Genomic DNA, 13,839 nt, shown 5'->3' on the forward strand with positions numbered 1-13,839 from the left:
GCCACATGTATGCAAAATGATATGCAATTTATTGGGGTGAATAGTCACTGCAATACAAAGTATATAACCCAACTGCTAGGTAATTGTCATTGACAAATCCCAACAACTCTCTGGAAAATCAGTTTTAAGACTTTATTAAGACTTTATTTTTCCAAGTTCCCTGGTTTGGATGCAAGTTTAGGTTACATGAAAAACAGTTTTGCACCCCTATGAACTTTTATCATGCTTGTGTTGCTCCTCAACTCTTTAAACATGTTTATGTTGCTCACGGGTAAAAACGTTTGGAGACCCCTGTTTTAAACCATAACACTGGTCATAATGGCACTCCTACAAGCTTTTTGCAGTGAAAGGAGTGTTTCTGACGTTTTTCATTCCTCCAGAAGGGATTAGTCATGGAGATATTATTTACCAGAGATCCCCAAGTAAAGGATGGGGTTTTCAATATACCAGGATGACAGGGTGTGTCCCATTTCCATTTAAATTAAAAAAAAAAATGCAAAGTGGATTCTTTTTAGCTGTTACGTGGTAATGCAAAAAGAGTATTGTCACCTTAAGGCACAGGTAAAAATAAAATTGCTTGTGGGGCTATAGGTCAGCTGGACTTTGCACTTCAGCAGATAAGAATGAATGAATACAGTAGTCTATATGAGGAGATGGATGTCTAGGTAGCAAGTGGTCAAGGTAGATGTCCAGGTAGAGGGTGGTCCAAACATAAAACGGGCACCTGATGCACTTCTAGCTTACTGGATGACTGAATATATACCATTGATTGACTCATGGAAACTATTATCTTGCTAAGAACTTGTGTTTCAAGCTCTAAAAGCAGCCAATCACACAATAAAAAAATACTTTCCATTGTGTTTGTTTAGGAAGATGAAATACAAGATTAGGTATGAATGTACTGTTTACACATGAATACAACGGAGCTGGGAAGACAGCAGTAGAAAATGACGGATGGATTGTCTTTGCCAGAGTTGCAGGAGGGAGGCTCAGAAGAATCTGAGTTCCAATTGGTCAGAGTTGTAGCAGTGTTAAAGTGGCAATAAATGATCTTCTATTTTTTAACTTGCATTATTGATTTCTACTTAACGTATTCAGTGTTTGTTACCATATAGTTGGGTTGGCTGCATTTGGCTGCATTTTGTCAGTCAAGACTGAGCATTTTAATAATACGTAAGGCAGTTCCATTAATATATACAGTGCTAGTGAGATTACAAAATATATATAAATGCAATTCAAAATTGTCTCCAATTTTATAATGTTTGTTCCATGTCCTTGAAAGTCTGGGTTAGAATAACATACAAGTGTCATCGGGGATCAAAAAGCTTCACAAAAGCTTACAATCTAAAGTATCATTCAATCATTTTCTATTACAGTGGATACATCCATTCTGGGGTCATCCAAACAATTACCTTGTAACATATCATTCCTGAGTGTGAACTGAAGTGCAAATAGAGTTTAAGGAATGAAAAATGAAACTGTTTTAATAGTTTAGTATTAAAAAATAATGTACTGCTGCCCTGCACTGGTAAAAGTTGTGTGTTTGCTTCAGAATAACTTACTATAGTTTATATAAACAAGCTGTATTGTAGCCATCTGGGCAACCTTTCAGCCTCGGTACATGGCAGATTGTTTTATCAACATTTGAATATGTGTAGTTTTAGAGGTTTCTCAAAGCATGATTAAACTAACATTTTTGAAAAGCACAAAATTCTACTAATTTATGAAAACATCGGGGGCGTGGCCGACCGGGCAGCATGGAGGACGCGTTGCTGCGGAGCTCCTGAGCTAGCGCTGCAGTCTTCCCCAGCTAGCCGCCCCAAAAGTGTCCAAACTTACCCCCACCTGGCTCCGTAAGGAACGGAGACCGTCCGCTCCCACTCATAAAAATCCCCGGCTCCCTACTGCATATAGAGCCGGAGCGCGAGGTGCGGCCTAGAACCGCGCTGAAGCCGGGGGCTCAATTTGGGCCTGCCCCCCGGACCGCGGCAGAACGGAACTGCGGCCTCAGGCGCACCCTGCGCAAACCACGCAGGTGGAGAGGAGGAGGCAGAGAAGGGGTGAGTGACCTCCAGCCCCACGATACCCTTAAAGGGCCATCATCCCCACTGCCATCTGCCTCACCAGGCAGCACTAGGCAGACAAGGGAAGTACCTTGGGCCTCACAACCCTACAAGGCCCCAACACAGCCTACCCCCGGACAAGCTGGGCAACAAGGGGACCCAAAGCTCCCCCCTGACATTAAATCTCTCCGCCCCTGTACTACTAAGCAGAAGGAAGGTATAGCACGCAACCTGTAATACCTCCCTGAAAGAAATTAGGACTCTGGCAGGAAGCACAGCAACCTTGAGAATGCCAGGAATGTAGCTTACACCTACAAGAACTCCAAGTACTACGGCCCATTAACCATCCCTGTGGATCCCACTCCAGTCATAACAGCACCCAGCCTGCCATCCTTAACCCCTGCACGATGGGTGGCACCAAAACACAAAAACCAAAGACTGATGCAGCATCCAAACTTGAGCAATTTGCACGACAACCTACTCAGGCGGGCGCCCAACAGAAGGACAGTCAGACAGCAACTACAAGCACCTCACCACCGCCACCGCAGCCAGAGGCAGCAACACAACTGCTGTTGGATGCAATAACAGACTGTAGGACATCTCTCTCCACCAAATTAGAAGAAGTAAAAATCGACCTTTCGCTGCTTAGGGCTGACCTACAGAATATCCGCGAGCGGGTACGTGAAACTGAAAACAGAATCTCGACTCTGGAAGATACTTGTAACCCACTTCCCCCAGCGATTCAGCGTCTGGAAACCAAACTCAAAGCCTGCACTGACAAGCTAGATGATTATGAAAACCGCCAGCGGCGCAACAACTTACGCATCGTGGGGCTCCCAGAAAGAGTGGAAGGCAATGATCCGGTGACCTTTGCAGAGAAGTGGCTAAAGGACTCCTTCCCCTCGGTCCCCTTCTTGCCCTTTTACACAGTTGAGCGGGCACACAGAGTCCCAGGCAGGAGCCCCCCACCAGGAATGCCTGCCAGAGCCTTCCTAATTAGATTCCTAAACTACAGGGACCGGGATGCCATACTACAAGCCAACCGACAAAGACCAGACATCATGATGGAAGGGAAAAAAATATCCATCTTCCCGGATTTCTCTGCGGAACTCCAGAGGCAATGGGGCACGTTCACAGCTGTTAAGCGCCGACTACGGGAAGCCAATCTAAAGTATGGCATGTTGTACCCAGACAAGCTGAGAATTCAAGCTGGAGACAGAGCCATATTCTTCACATCACCACAAGAGGCAAGTGTCTGGCTTGATGGTCGGGACCCACCACCCCCCGACGCCAACCCCAACCGCCCCAACTGACAGGATGGGATCCAGTGCAGCAGCAGGTGAGACTAGCCCTCATTTAAACACCCTATTATGTCTTTCTCAGGATCCACAGCCCAGGATACATTCCCTGCAGCCTATACCAATAGCCAATATGGAACTACCTGCTGAGCCTATATGGCATGAGACCCAGGACCCTCATAGTTGCTTCTGTCCAATTTATGGCTATATATAATAGGCACTTTAAGACATGAGAAACAAGGGGAGGGGGGGGATCAACTCTTACCGTAGGTGGGCTGCTGTTTCATCAAGGGCAACCTAGCTATATTCCCCAAGAGGAAGGGGCAACCACCTACTATGAGGAGACACTTTAGACCCCCTCTGAACTAATAACGACAATAAGGTGAAACAGATATGTTTACCGCTAAGTAGCCTGGGAAAACAGCTGGACATTCCCCTCCTCTGAATGCAAAGGGGAAAGGCGAGAGGCTGTCCTGAGATGCACCCTCTCTGGTTTTTTTTCTCTAATTTTTGTATTTTTTTTTTTTTGAGATAAGCACTGCTGCTGCATTAATACAGATTTGTTATTTGACATCTTAATTTTCTTTTTCCCCCTTTTTTTTTTTTGTTACCAAACTGTGTCAACCCAGGTACTATGGAGACTTGAACCGCATTCCTGTGTTACATACCCCAAAGTTAACTGCCCACGGGTAACCACACCCCTGTTTACAATGTTATGGGAAAAAAACCTGCCAAGTTTTCAGGTCAGGTCGGGTGGGATGGGAATTATGGGATGTTATATATTTAATGTATATTTGTTGTCATGGTTGCTGCATACTTACCTCCAAAACTGTGTTATGATGTTTATGTTGATGTGTATACTAAGTTTCTCCACCCCTCCAACAATGCCCCAAATCGACACTCATGGGGGGGCCCACTTAGGTGCCTTTCTTGGAACATCAGGGGCCTGAACTCTAAGTTCAAGAGAGCCTTAATGTTTGACTATATAAAAAAACATGTCCCTGATGTCCTCTTCTTGCAAGAAACACATCTGGTGGGCCAAAGACTCATGGCACTTAAGAGGCAATGGTGGCTCACACCTAACATTCCGCCTTTTCCTCGCACGCCCGGGGAGCCTCCATACTGGTCCGCAAAGGGCTGCAATTTGAGCTGATAGACTTAGTTACTGACCACTATGGCCGATACGTACTTATGGCATGCACAATAGCAAACCAAAATATAACCTTAGTTAATATCTATATGCCCCCACCATTTGATATAGTACCCTACTGGATATCATAATGGGAAAGATAGCAAATTTTCCACCATCACCAATGCTCCTTATGGGAAAATTCAATGCCTTAGTAAACCCTCTAATAGACAGACTGACCCCGGGTCCTCACACTACACCAAAATTTTCTCGCTGGGTCCAGGCTATGAACCTCACTGACGTCTGGCGCTGGAAAAACCCAGATAAACGAGAGTACTCATGTTTTTCGGCCACTTACAACACCCTTTCCCGCATTGATCTGGCCCTGGCCACAGCAGATCTATTACCCTTGGTAGCCACGGTAGAATACTTGCCTAGAGCGATATCTGACCACTCACCCTTATTGGTCCAGCTCAACTTCACCCCAGGACCTGGCGAACGCCTTTGGCGACTCAGCCCATTGTGGCTTTCACAGCCAACTGTTGCAAAAGCAAACGAGGTTGCTATTACAGAATATTGGGAACTTAATAACGGTACTGCATCCTCAGGTATTGTGTGGGAGGCTTGTAAAGCCACAATGAGGGGTGCACTTACCACAGCAATTAGAGGGGCTAGAGTGGAGGCAGTAAGGGAGTTGGAAGAGAGGCAGAGGGTGTCAGCTGAGGCAGAAAGAAACTACATAGAAAAAGTGGGGCCTGACACTCTCGGTGCCCTCAGAGCGGCACAAACTGCCGTAGAAGAAGCTAGAATCAAAACGACCCAAAAGAGGCTGTTATATGCTACCCAGAAAACTTTCGACAAGGGGGAAAAGAATGGGAAAATCCTAGCTTATCTTACCAGGTCCCAAACCCCAACCAATACTATCCCCAAAATTGTCTCCCCCTCAGGTGTCACGGTCACGAACCCCTCCCAAATAGCTAACTCCTTTGCCGAGTACTACCAAGACTTAAATGCCTCTCAAGTCGATTACACAGCAGATCAATTAATGGCCTATCTTGATGCTATACCCTTCCCCCAGCTGACGCCCCACTCGGTCACCTCCTTAAATGCACCCATTACCCTAGTGGAGGTGCAAGACGCAATTGCCTCCCTTCACCCCAACAAGACACCCGGCCCAGATGGCCTCCCTTCAGACTGGTATAAAATTTCCAGAGAACTCCTCTCCCCCTGGTTACATAAAACCCTAACGGATGCCACAGAGGAGAACCAGCTCCCCCCCTCCTTTAACGAGGCACTGATTGTGGTGATCCCGAAAGAAGGGAAGGATCCCCTTAATTGCGGATCCTATAGGCCTATCTCCCTTCTCAATACGGATGCCAAGGTGTTTGCAAAAGTACTGGCCACTAGGCTTAAACAGGTGATAGAAGAAATTATAGAACCAGACCAAACTGGATTCATGCCAAGTAGATCTACCAATCTCAATATTCGCAGACTATTCACAAACATACATGCAAAACATATTAATCAAGGATCACGTATCATAGTATCCCTAGATGCAGCGTAGGCCTTTGATTCTGTGGAATGGGTATACCTTTGGGGAATATTGAAAAAATTTGGTCTGGGGGACCAATTTATCCAATGGGTAAGGCTACTATATCAGCAACCAACAGCAAGAGTAAGATCCAATGGCTACTTATCAACTTTCAACCTGTACAGAGGCACTCGCCAAGGGTGCCCCCTATCACCACTTCTCTTTGCCATAGCGATAGAGCCCCTGGCAATTTTGATCCGTCAGGCCAAAAATATCACAGGGCTCCTTCTGGGGAGACTGGAGGAACGCATATCCCTATACGCCGATGACATACTACTATACCTGGACAACCCGGGTGACTCCCTGCAGGCGGTCTTGCAAATAGTAGACCGGTTTGGTCATTTCTCAGGCCTCAGGATCAACTGGGGGAAATCCAGTATTTTCCCTATTGACAAGGACACTGACCCTGACTCATTCCCCCTCACCCCTCTAGTCTGGGTGGACACATTCAAATATCTGGGTATCAATATACACAGAAGCCTTGATGCCTTCATACCCTCAAACCTAGAGCCAATTCTGCTTAACATGAAAGAGAAACTGAAGGTGTGGGCAAACCTCCCCATATCACTTTGGGGTAGGATCAACCTCCTAAAAATGGTTTTTCTCCCTAAGTTCCTCTATATCTTCCATAATTCCCCTGTTCTTATCCCTAGTACGTTCTGCACATCTATAGATAAAACGCAAACAGCCTTTCTCTGGGTAAACAAACCCCCCAGATTTGCTAGAGCCAAACTACGAGCTTCGGTCAGGGGGGGGGGACTGGGTCTCCCACACTGGTATTTTTACTCCCTGGCTGCTCAGATCTATTATATACACTGGTGGTTTAACCCAGACCCAAACAATCCGAACTTCCCCCTCCAGGCCACTCTGGCAAGCTCCATAGAGTCGCTTGCCTGCATCCCATTCCGCAAGCTCTGCGACATCCACACAGACCACCCAATCATACTTACACCCTTCAAAGCATGGATGACAGTACTCAAAATCTTTAAGTTAAAGTCTCCCCTTCTCTCACCAAACCTACCACTATGGGGAAACTCCTTTCTCCCGCACCTGCAGAATATAGCGGAATACAAAATCTGGCCGCTCTGGGGCATACGAACACTGGGGAATTTGCTTGAGGGCAGGCCCGAATTTGTGAAAAGGCCACCTAGGCCCGGGCCTAGGGCGGCAGGATTTTAGGGGGGCGGCATGCTGCCCAACCACACCCACATTTGTTCAAAAACACTGGGGATGCGCTGAAGAGACAATAATTTTTTTAATCTCCCGTGTGCCAATCCCCATTGCTCCTGTCCCCCTGGAGGTGACAGGGGTGACGAACGGTAGTGGGCCTAGGGGCGCCCACTATGTAAATCCGGCCCTGCTTGAGGGTGGGAAAATTCTCCCCAGGAACGAGATAAAACATACTCAAACCCACCAGGTCCTCCCCTGGTTCTCCTACTTTCAACTGAGACAAGCTCTGCAAACACAACTACAGGGAAACGATATTCCCCTTACAATTACAAAAATAGAATCAACCCTAAGGGCTCCCTCAACTAAGAAACTAGTCACCATGCTCTATGCATGTCTCCAATCTACTATCAAATCTCCGTTCAATACAGCAGGGGCCACCTGGACTAGGGACATCCCAGATCTGGAGGAGGATGATTGGGAAGAGGCAACGGATAGGGCCTATGATTACCTGGTCTCTACCAAAGACAAGTTAATCCAATTCAAAATTCTACACAGACTTCACCTAACCCCAACCCTACTGTTCCGTATGAAGAGACGTGACTCTTCCCAATGCCCCAAGTGCAGCATGGCAGAAGCAAATTATTTGCATCTCATTTGGTCATGCCCTATAATTCAAGCATTCTGGTCACAAGTCCTAACTTATATTCAGGGGAAAACAACACTCCCCAAAATACTGACTCCTAAGGTATGTCTTCTAGGTGTAATAGATGAGGTCACACCAAGGACAGCAATGAGAATTACATACCGCACTCTACTGTTCTATGCAAGGAAATGTGTTCTCCTGAATTGGATGTCCCCCCAGCCCCCGACACTCCAAGGCTGGCTTAACCTAATAAAGATAACGCTCCCGCTAATACAACTTACCTATGCGGCAAGAGGGTGCCCCCAAAAATATGAAGTGGTGTGGCGGGGCTGGTTGGATGCCACAGAGCAGTTATTACCTCAGGACATGCTAAGCCAATAATACCTAAATATAGAGAGAGTGCTCCCTTTTTATTTAATTGTTTATTTTTCCCTAGCAGGGAGAACTAGGTGAGGGCCTGAGAGTATGACCAAAAAGAGGTCAATATTTCAATAGATGGGAGACCGACTAGATACACATGAAATCGAAATGATTAAGGAAGTAACCATGACAATCGTATTGTATTGTTTATTGTTGTATGTTTAAAATGCAAAATAAAAACCTTTTAAAAAAAATTTATGAAAACATCAGAATATAAAAAGCACAAATGAATAAAGTGCAGAACAAATATGAACAAGAATATGAAATCCTCCTTTACTCTTACTTATTTTTTGGGTGTTTATAAGCGAGCAATTTTTAAAAAATTCAAAAACCTAAGGAAACAAAATATATAAAAATGTTAATATATTCAAATTCAAAAAAGGACAGCTCCTATTGACTTCTACATTGTCTAGGCAGAGTGATTTTTACACATACTAAATAGTGAAAATGTTGTGTTTTATAACCAGGTCCCTTAGTATTTTTGAAGCAGTCACACCAGTTTTACCAGTTTAGGACAACAGTACACTACATTTTAATCACTTTAAAACATTTTGATTATTCAGTGTTACTGGTCCTCTAAGAAGGGATGGGTGGAAGCCAGGTCAGAACTTGTTGCTAAAAACAAGGCACCCACAGGAATCACACATTGTAAGAGAATTACAAATTGTGCTGCTGGTGTGCTCATATGTCCCAAGAGGCTCCATTGAGCTATGATAAATGATGCCATGCATTAGCTTTGCACAGTTTAAACAATAAACAACAGACCAAATTAGATTTTTTTCCTCAAGTCAGCTCTCAAGGTCATCTCACAGTCATTTAAATGCAAATTAATATTGGTTGCCACAACTATACTGATAACATCACTGGAAACAGACTTGCTAATTGTCCTTCTTTTACAAAGGAGATGCCCCTATTCACAGTTCCTAAGGACCATCAGGAATAACAGTGATCGTGCCACAGCACAACAGCAATTGCAGGAGGCATATCACAGATTCCAAAAAAGTGGCTATAACACCAAGCTAAAATATACAGAGTTGAATATTATATCTACCGCACTCCTGTCTCTTCACTTTCCTGCACTGTTTGTGCTGGCTCTCCGCAGACCCGGCAAGGTCCCTTAGCAACAGTAGAAGACTCACAGATCTGCACACACTCTATTTATCTGCAGTCGGGGACATGCCTCTCTTTTTATTGATTTTACACCACAATGATCAACGTTTCGGGGGGTTTCACCTCCCTTCATCAGGATAAAATTCTCAAGTGCCACACACACCAATAAGTGCAAAGCCCCACCTTTTTCTCCCATGCGGGCTTGGTTATGTAGGCCAGACATGTAGGGCTGTTACACAATTAAATGAACATAAAAGTGTAATAAGGTACTTTAAGCCCAAGATGAGTGTAGGGACTACTGGTACCGACAGAAAGGAAAAAGGAAAGGAGAAATTCAAAAAAGAAACATTATTGGCAAAGCACTTTTTCAAAATGAAACATAATGTCTCGCAGTTGAGATGGCAGGTTTTGGAAGTAGTAAGGAAAGATTTAGGGAATGATGTAAAAAAAATCATTGTTAAGACGAGAGGCTTTTTGGATTTGGCAACTCAAAACGCTTTCTCCAAAAGGCCTCAATGAGAATTATGGCTTATCGTGTTTTTTTTATAATGGTAGTGGATTGTGATCCCTATACTTTTTCTATCTTCCCGTTTTTTGCAGATGAGAAATATCCATGGGATAACTATCAAACCGGGTGGTGGTTAAAAATTCACCGGTAGTGAGTAATGGTCTTAAATACATCTTTTATATGGTTAATACGCTTTATATATTACACTATTTATATAACTTAATGCACTTTGATGTTTTTACTATTTATTGAACCAAAAACAAACAAAAGTTTGTCTATGAATGTGTACTTTAAATTATAAAGGACTATGTATACACAATAGACTTTGAATATACTGTACAATGGACTTAATGCTATTGAACTAATATGTGTAAGGGGTTAAAAACTTAAGTTGTATGGCCAAGCATTGTATTATGGGAGAAAAAGGTGGGCTTTGCACTTATAGGTGTGTGTGGCACTTGAGAATTTTATCCTGATGAAGGGAGGTGAAAACCCCCCTAAACTGCAGAGATATAGAGTGTGCGGATCCGTGAGTCTTCTACTATAACACCAAGCTACTCAATGAGCAATTCTCAAGGGCAAGCAAATTCACACAGGAGGACTTATTACTAGACAAACCCAAGGCCAACAAAGCTGATCCCCCATTGTTTTTGTTTTTTCAACCACTTACTCCTCTAACTCTGAATTTCTGAGATAGTCTGTCTATAAAAATGGCCAATAGTAAGCATAGATGAGACATTGACATTGTACCAAACTCCTAAACAGATGTTTGGCTATAGACGGAACAGAAGTTTGAGGGATATACTGGTAAAACAGATTTATATGGTATAACCAAAAAAACGTAACAACTGGCTTTCCTCCCAATGTAAACCAGGATGTTACAGATGTCCCAATTGCATAACATGCAGATGTTTATTGGTGGGATCAGATTTTCCTCATCTGCACAATGGGAAAAGATAGAAAATTACACATTTCACATGACCCTATGATGTATACATAATAATCTGTCCATGTGGATTATGTGTTGTTATACTATGTTGGCAAAACATCCTATATAAGCAAGGCCCTTAAGGAAGGCAAAGCCGAACAACCTGTGGCAAGACATTTTTTATTAAAGAAACATCTTTGCCAACCTTTAAATGCATGGCAATTGACTTTCAACCTCCCCTACACAGGGGAGGTGATAGGGACATGGTACTGCTAACTGCTACAGGGGGAATCTCGATGAATCTACTACCTGGACACTGTATCCCAGGAGTGCCCATACTTAATATTACTTAAAAACATTACTTAAATACAGATTAATGGGAAATGTATATTGCTATATTTAACAAACAACTATTTCTTAAATTACCTTAATATAATAATTATCTGAATGAAAAGCATGAAACAGGACATGGGCATCCACAGATAGGGGCAAGTGCAGGCACTTTATAACAAAGGATATTCTCTTGCCATATGTATACATATATTGTTTTGTTTCTTTTTTATATGAACACATTTCTTATTGTGGCTTACATCTTATGGTCAGCACCCCTTCAAATAATGGACCATCCCAATGCCTATTCTACTGCTCAGAGCAGTAGTCCAGATTTAGCTCAGCCCCTTCCCACTGTGAGATGCTTCCTGCTCCTCAACTGTGTGTGGAATGAGAAAATCAGAGTAGAGAATCTCTCCTGATGAAACAGCTTCTTTCCCAAGGCAGTGTGAATCTGTGTGTTAAATTTAGAATGTGAATGCCAGGTGTGTGTGTGTGTGTTTGTGTGTGTGTGTAAAATTAACTATTAGTGATAAAGGGTTTGTTCACCTTTGAGATAACTTTTAGTATGATGTAGAGAGTGATATTCTGATATAATTTGCAATTTGTTTTAATTTTTTATTATTAAAGGTTTTTGAGTTATTTTACTTTTCATTCAGAAGCTCTTCAATTTTCATTTTAAGCAATCTGGTAACTAGGGCCCTAGCAGCCATGCATTGATTTGAATAAGAGTCTTGCATAAGAATAGGAGAGAGTCTGAATAGAGGGATCAGCAATAAAAAGTAGCAATAACAATACATTTGTAGCCTTACAGAGCGTTTGTTTTTTTTTAGAAGGGGACAGCGTAGCCCATTTGAAAGCTGCAAAGAAACAGAAGAAAAAGACAAATAACTATAAAAGTATAAAAAATAATGAAAACCAATTGAAAAGTTGCTTAGCATTGGTCGTTCTATGACACACTAAAAGTTACTTTAAAGGAGAAGGAAAGCTTCAAGTTTATGGCCAACAGATTAGCCACAATAGTGCAAGCTAGAACACTATATTTATTCTGCAGAATGCTTTACCATACCTGAGTAAACAGCTCTAGACACTGTCTCTGTTTGTTTAGGATAGAAGCTGCCATTTAAACTTGGTGTGACATCACTTCCTGCCTGAGTCTCTCCCTGCTCACATACAGCTCTGAGCTCAGATTACAGCAGGGATGGGAGGAGGGAGGGGGAGAGAAGCAAACTGAGCATGCTGAAGCCCTGCCCTGGAGGTTTATGCTGAAAACAGGAAGTCTGATACAGAAGCCCGTGTATACACAATAAAAGGAAAGAAATGCTGTGTTTCTTTTGACAGAGGACTCAGAGCAGCATTACTTTGAGGGTTTACTGGTTTATTTATATAGACCTTTCTGATAAAGCTTACTTAATTTTAGCCGTTCCTTCTCCTTTAAAAGTGAACCACCCCTTTAATGTGTGTAAGGGTAACTGTGTTTTTAGAAGGTCTGACAAACTGTGTGAGTGAGTTTTAGAGATTATAACGAACCTGTTTATGAATAAGATTGAATAATGAATGTAGTTCCACAACTGTGTAACTACATTCATTATTGAATCTTATTGGTACAGGTTGGCTATGGGTTTTGCCTACAACCATTCTCCCAGTGCATTAGCCACAAAGCACATTAACCCCTATAGTTCATTGCCCTGCTGCTCCATTGAATCCCCCACCTATCCATGGGCTCACTCTATTCACTGTCCTCTTTTACCCTTTCCCTTCTCATTCTGCTGATTTACCCCCACACTCACCTCTCCATTGCTTATAACCCTCTGCCTCATCTTATCATCATCATCATCATTTATATATAGCGCTGTCAAGATACGCAGTGCTTCACTGCAGTTATAGCAAACAGGGAATAAATGGTGGATAACAAACAAGGATTACAGAATACAATAGGGTTAGAAGGGCCTAGAGATTAGAGTTTACAAACTAAAAGGTTAGGGTACAATTGAAACATTAGGATTATATAAACATTTTGTCATTTTTGATACAGCAATGATTAATTAAGGTACATCGAATAAGCCTCTTTAAACAGATGGGTCTTTAAGGAGCTCCTGCAAGTTTGGAAAGAAGGAGAAAGTCTGACAGCTTGTGGCAGAGAGTTCCAGAGAAAAGCAGAAGGCCGAGAGAAGTCTTGTAGACGAGAATGGGCAGAAGTGATCAGAGGAGAAGTGACGCGAAGATCAGAAGCAGAGCGTAGGTTTCTGTGTATTTGGAGATTAGAGATGAAATATAGGATGGGGTTTCTTTATTAAGGGCCTTGAATGTGAGTGTAAGTAGTTTGAATTTGATTCTAGAAGAGATTGGGAGCCAGTGAAGGGGCATACATATGGGAGCAGTTGATGTTGAGCGGCGAGCTAGATGAATGAGTCTAGCGGCCGTGTTTAGAACAGATTGGAGTTGTGAAAGGTGACTTGTTGGAATACCTGTGAGGAGTAAGTTGCAGTAATCAAGGCGGGAGATGATGAGAGACTGAATCAGTGTTTTAGTTGATTCTGAACTGAGATATGGTCGTATTCGAGCAATGTTGCGCAGTTGAATACTTGCAAGTGTTTGAATGTGTGGTGAAAAAGACAGATGAGAGTCTACGATAACTCCTAGGCAGCG

At 43.0% G+C, this 13,839-nt stretch overlaps 1 protein-coding gene across 17 annotated transcripts in view; it reads left to right on the top strand.

Moving 5' to 3' along the window:
• The window catches only part of LOC108700058 (gamma-aminobutyric acid receptor subunit beta-4), a 252,484-nt gene that overhangs the window by 99,828 nt on the left and 138,817 nt on the right, over positions 1-13,839 (top strand). For 5 of the 17 annotated variants that reach the window (XM_041574963.1, XM_041574960.1, XM_041574959.1 and 2 more), the window contains one exon: positions 870-7,321. The exons of 10 other annotated variants lie outside the window; for them this stretch is intronic. In XM_041574963.1, the coding sequence (XP_041430897.1) occupies positions 4,642-6,054 (1,413 nt within the window). In that variant the 5' untranslated portion in view covers positions 870-4,641 and the 3' untranslated portion in view covers positions 6,055-7,321. Of the gene's footprint in view, positions 1-869; positions 7,322-10,024; positions 10,083-13,839 lie in introns of those variants that run through there. 2 more of the 17 variants (XM_041574968.1, XM_041574969.1) reach the window with 1 other exon arrangement.

This window comes from Xenopus laevis, chromosome 8S (genome assembly GCF_017654675.1).
Source record: "Xenopus laevis strain J_2021 chromosome 8S, Xenopus_laevis_v10.1, whole genome shotgun sequence".
Lineage (NCBI taxonomy): Eukaryota > Metazoa > Chordata > Amphibia > Anura > Pipidae > Xenopus > Xenopus laevis.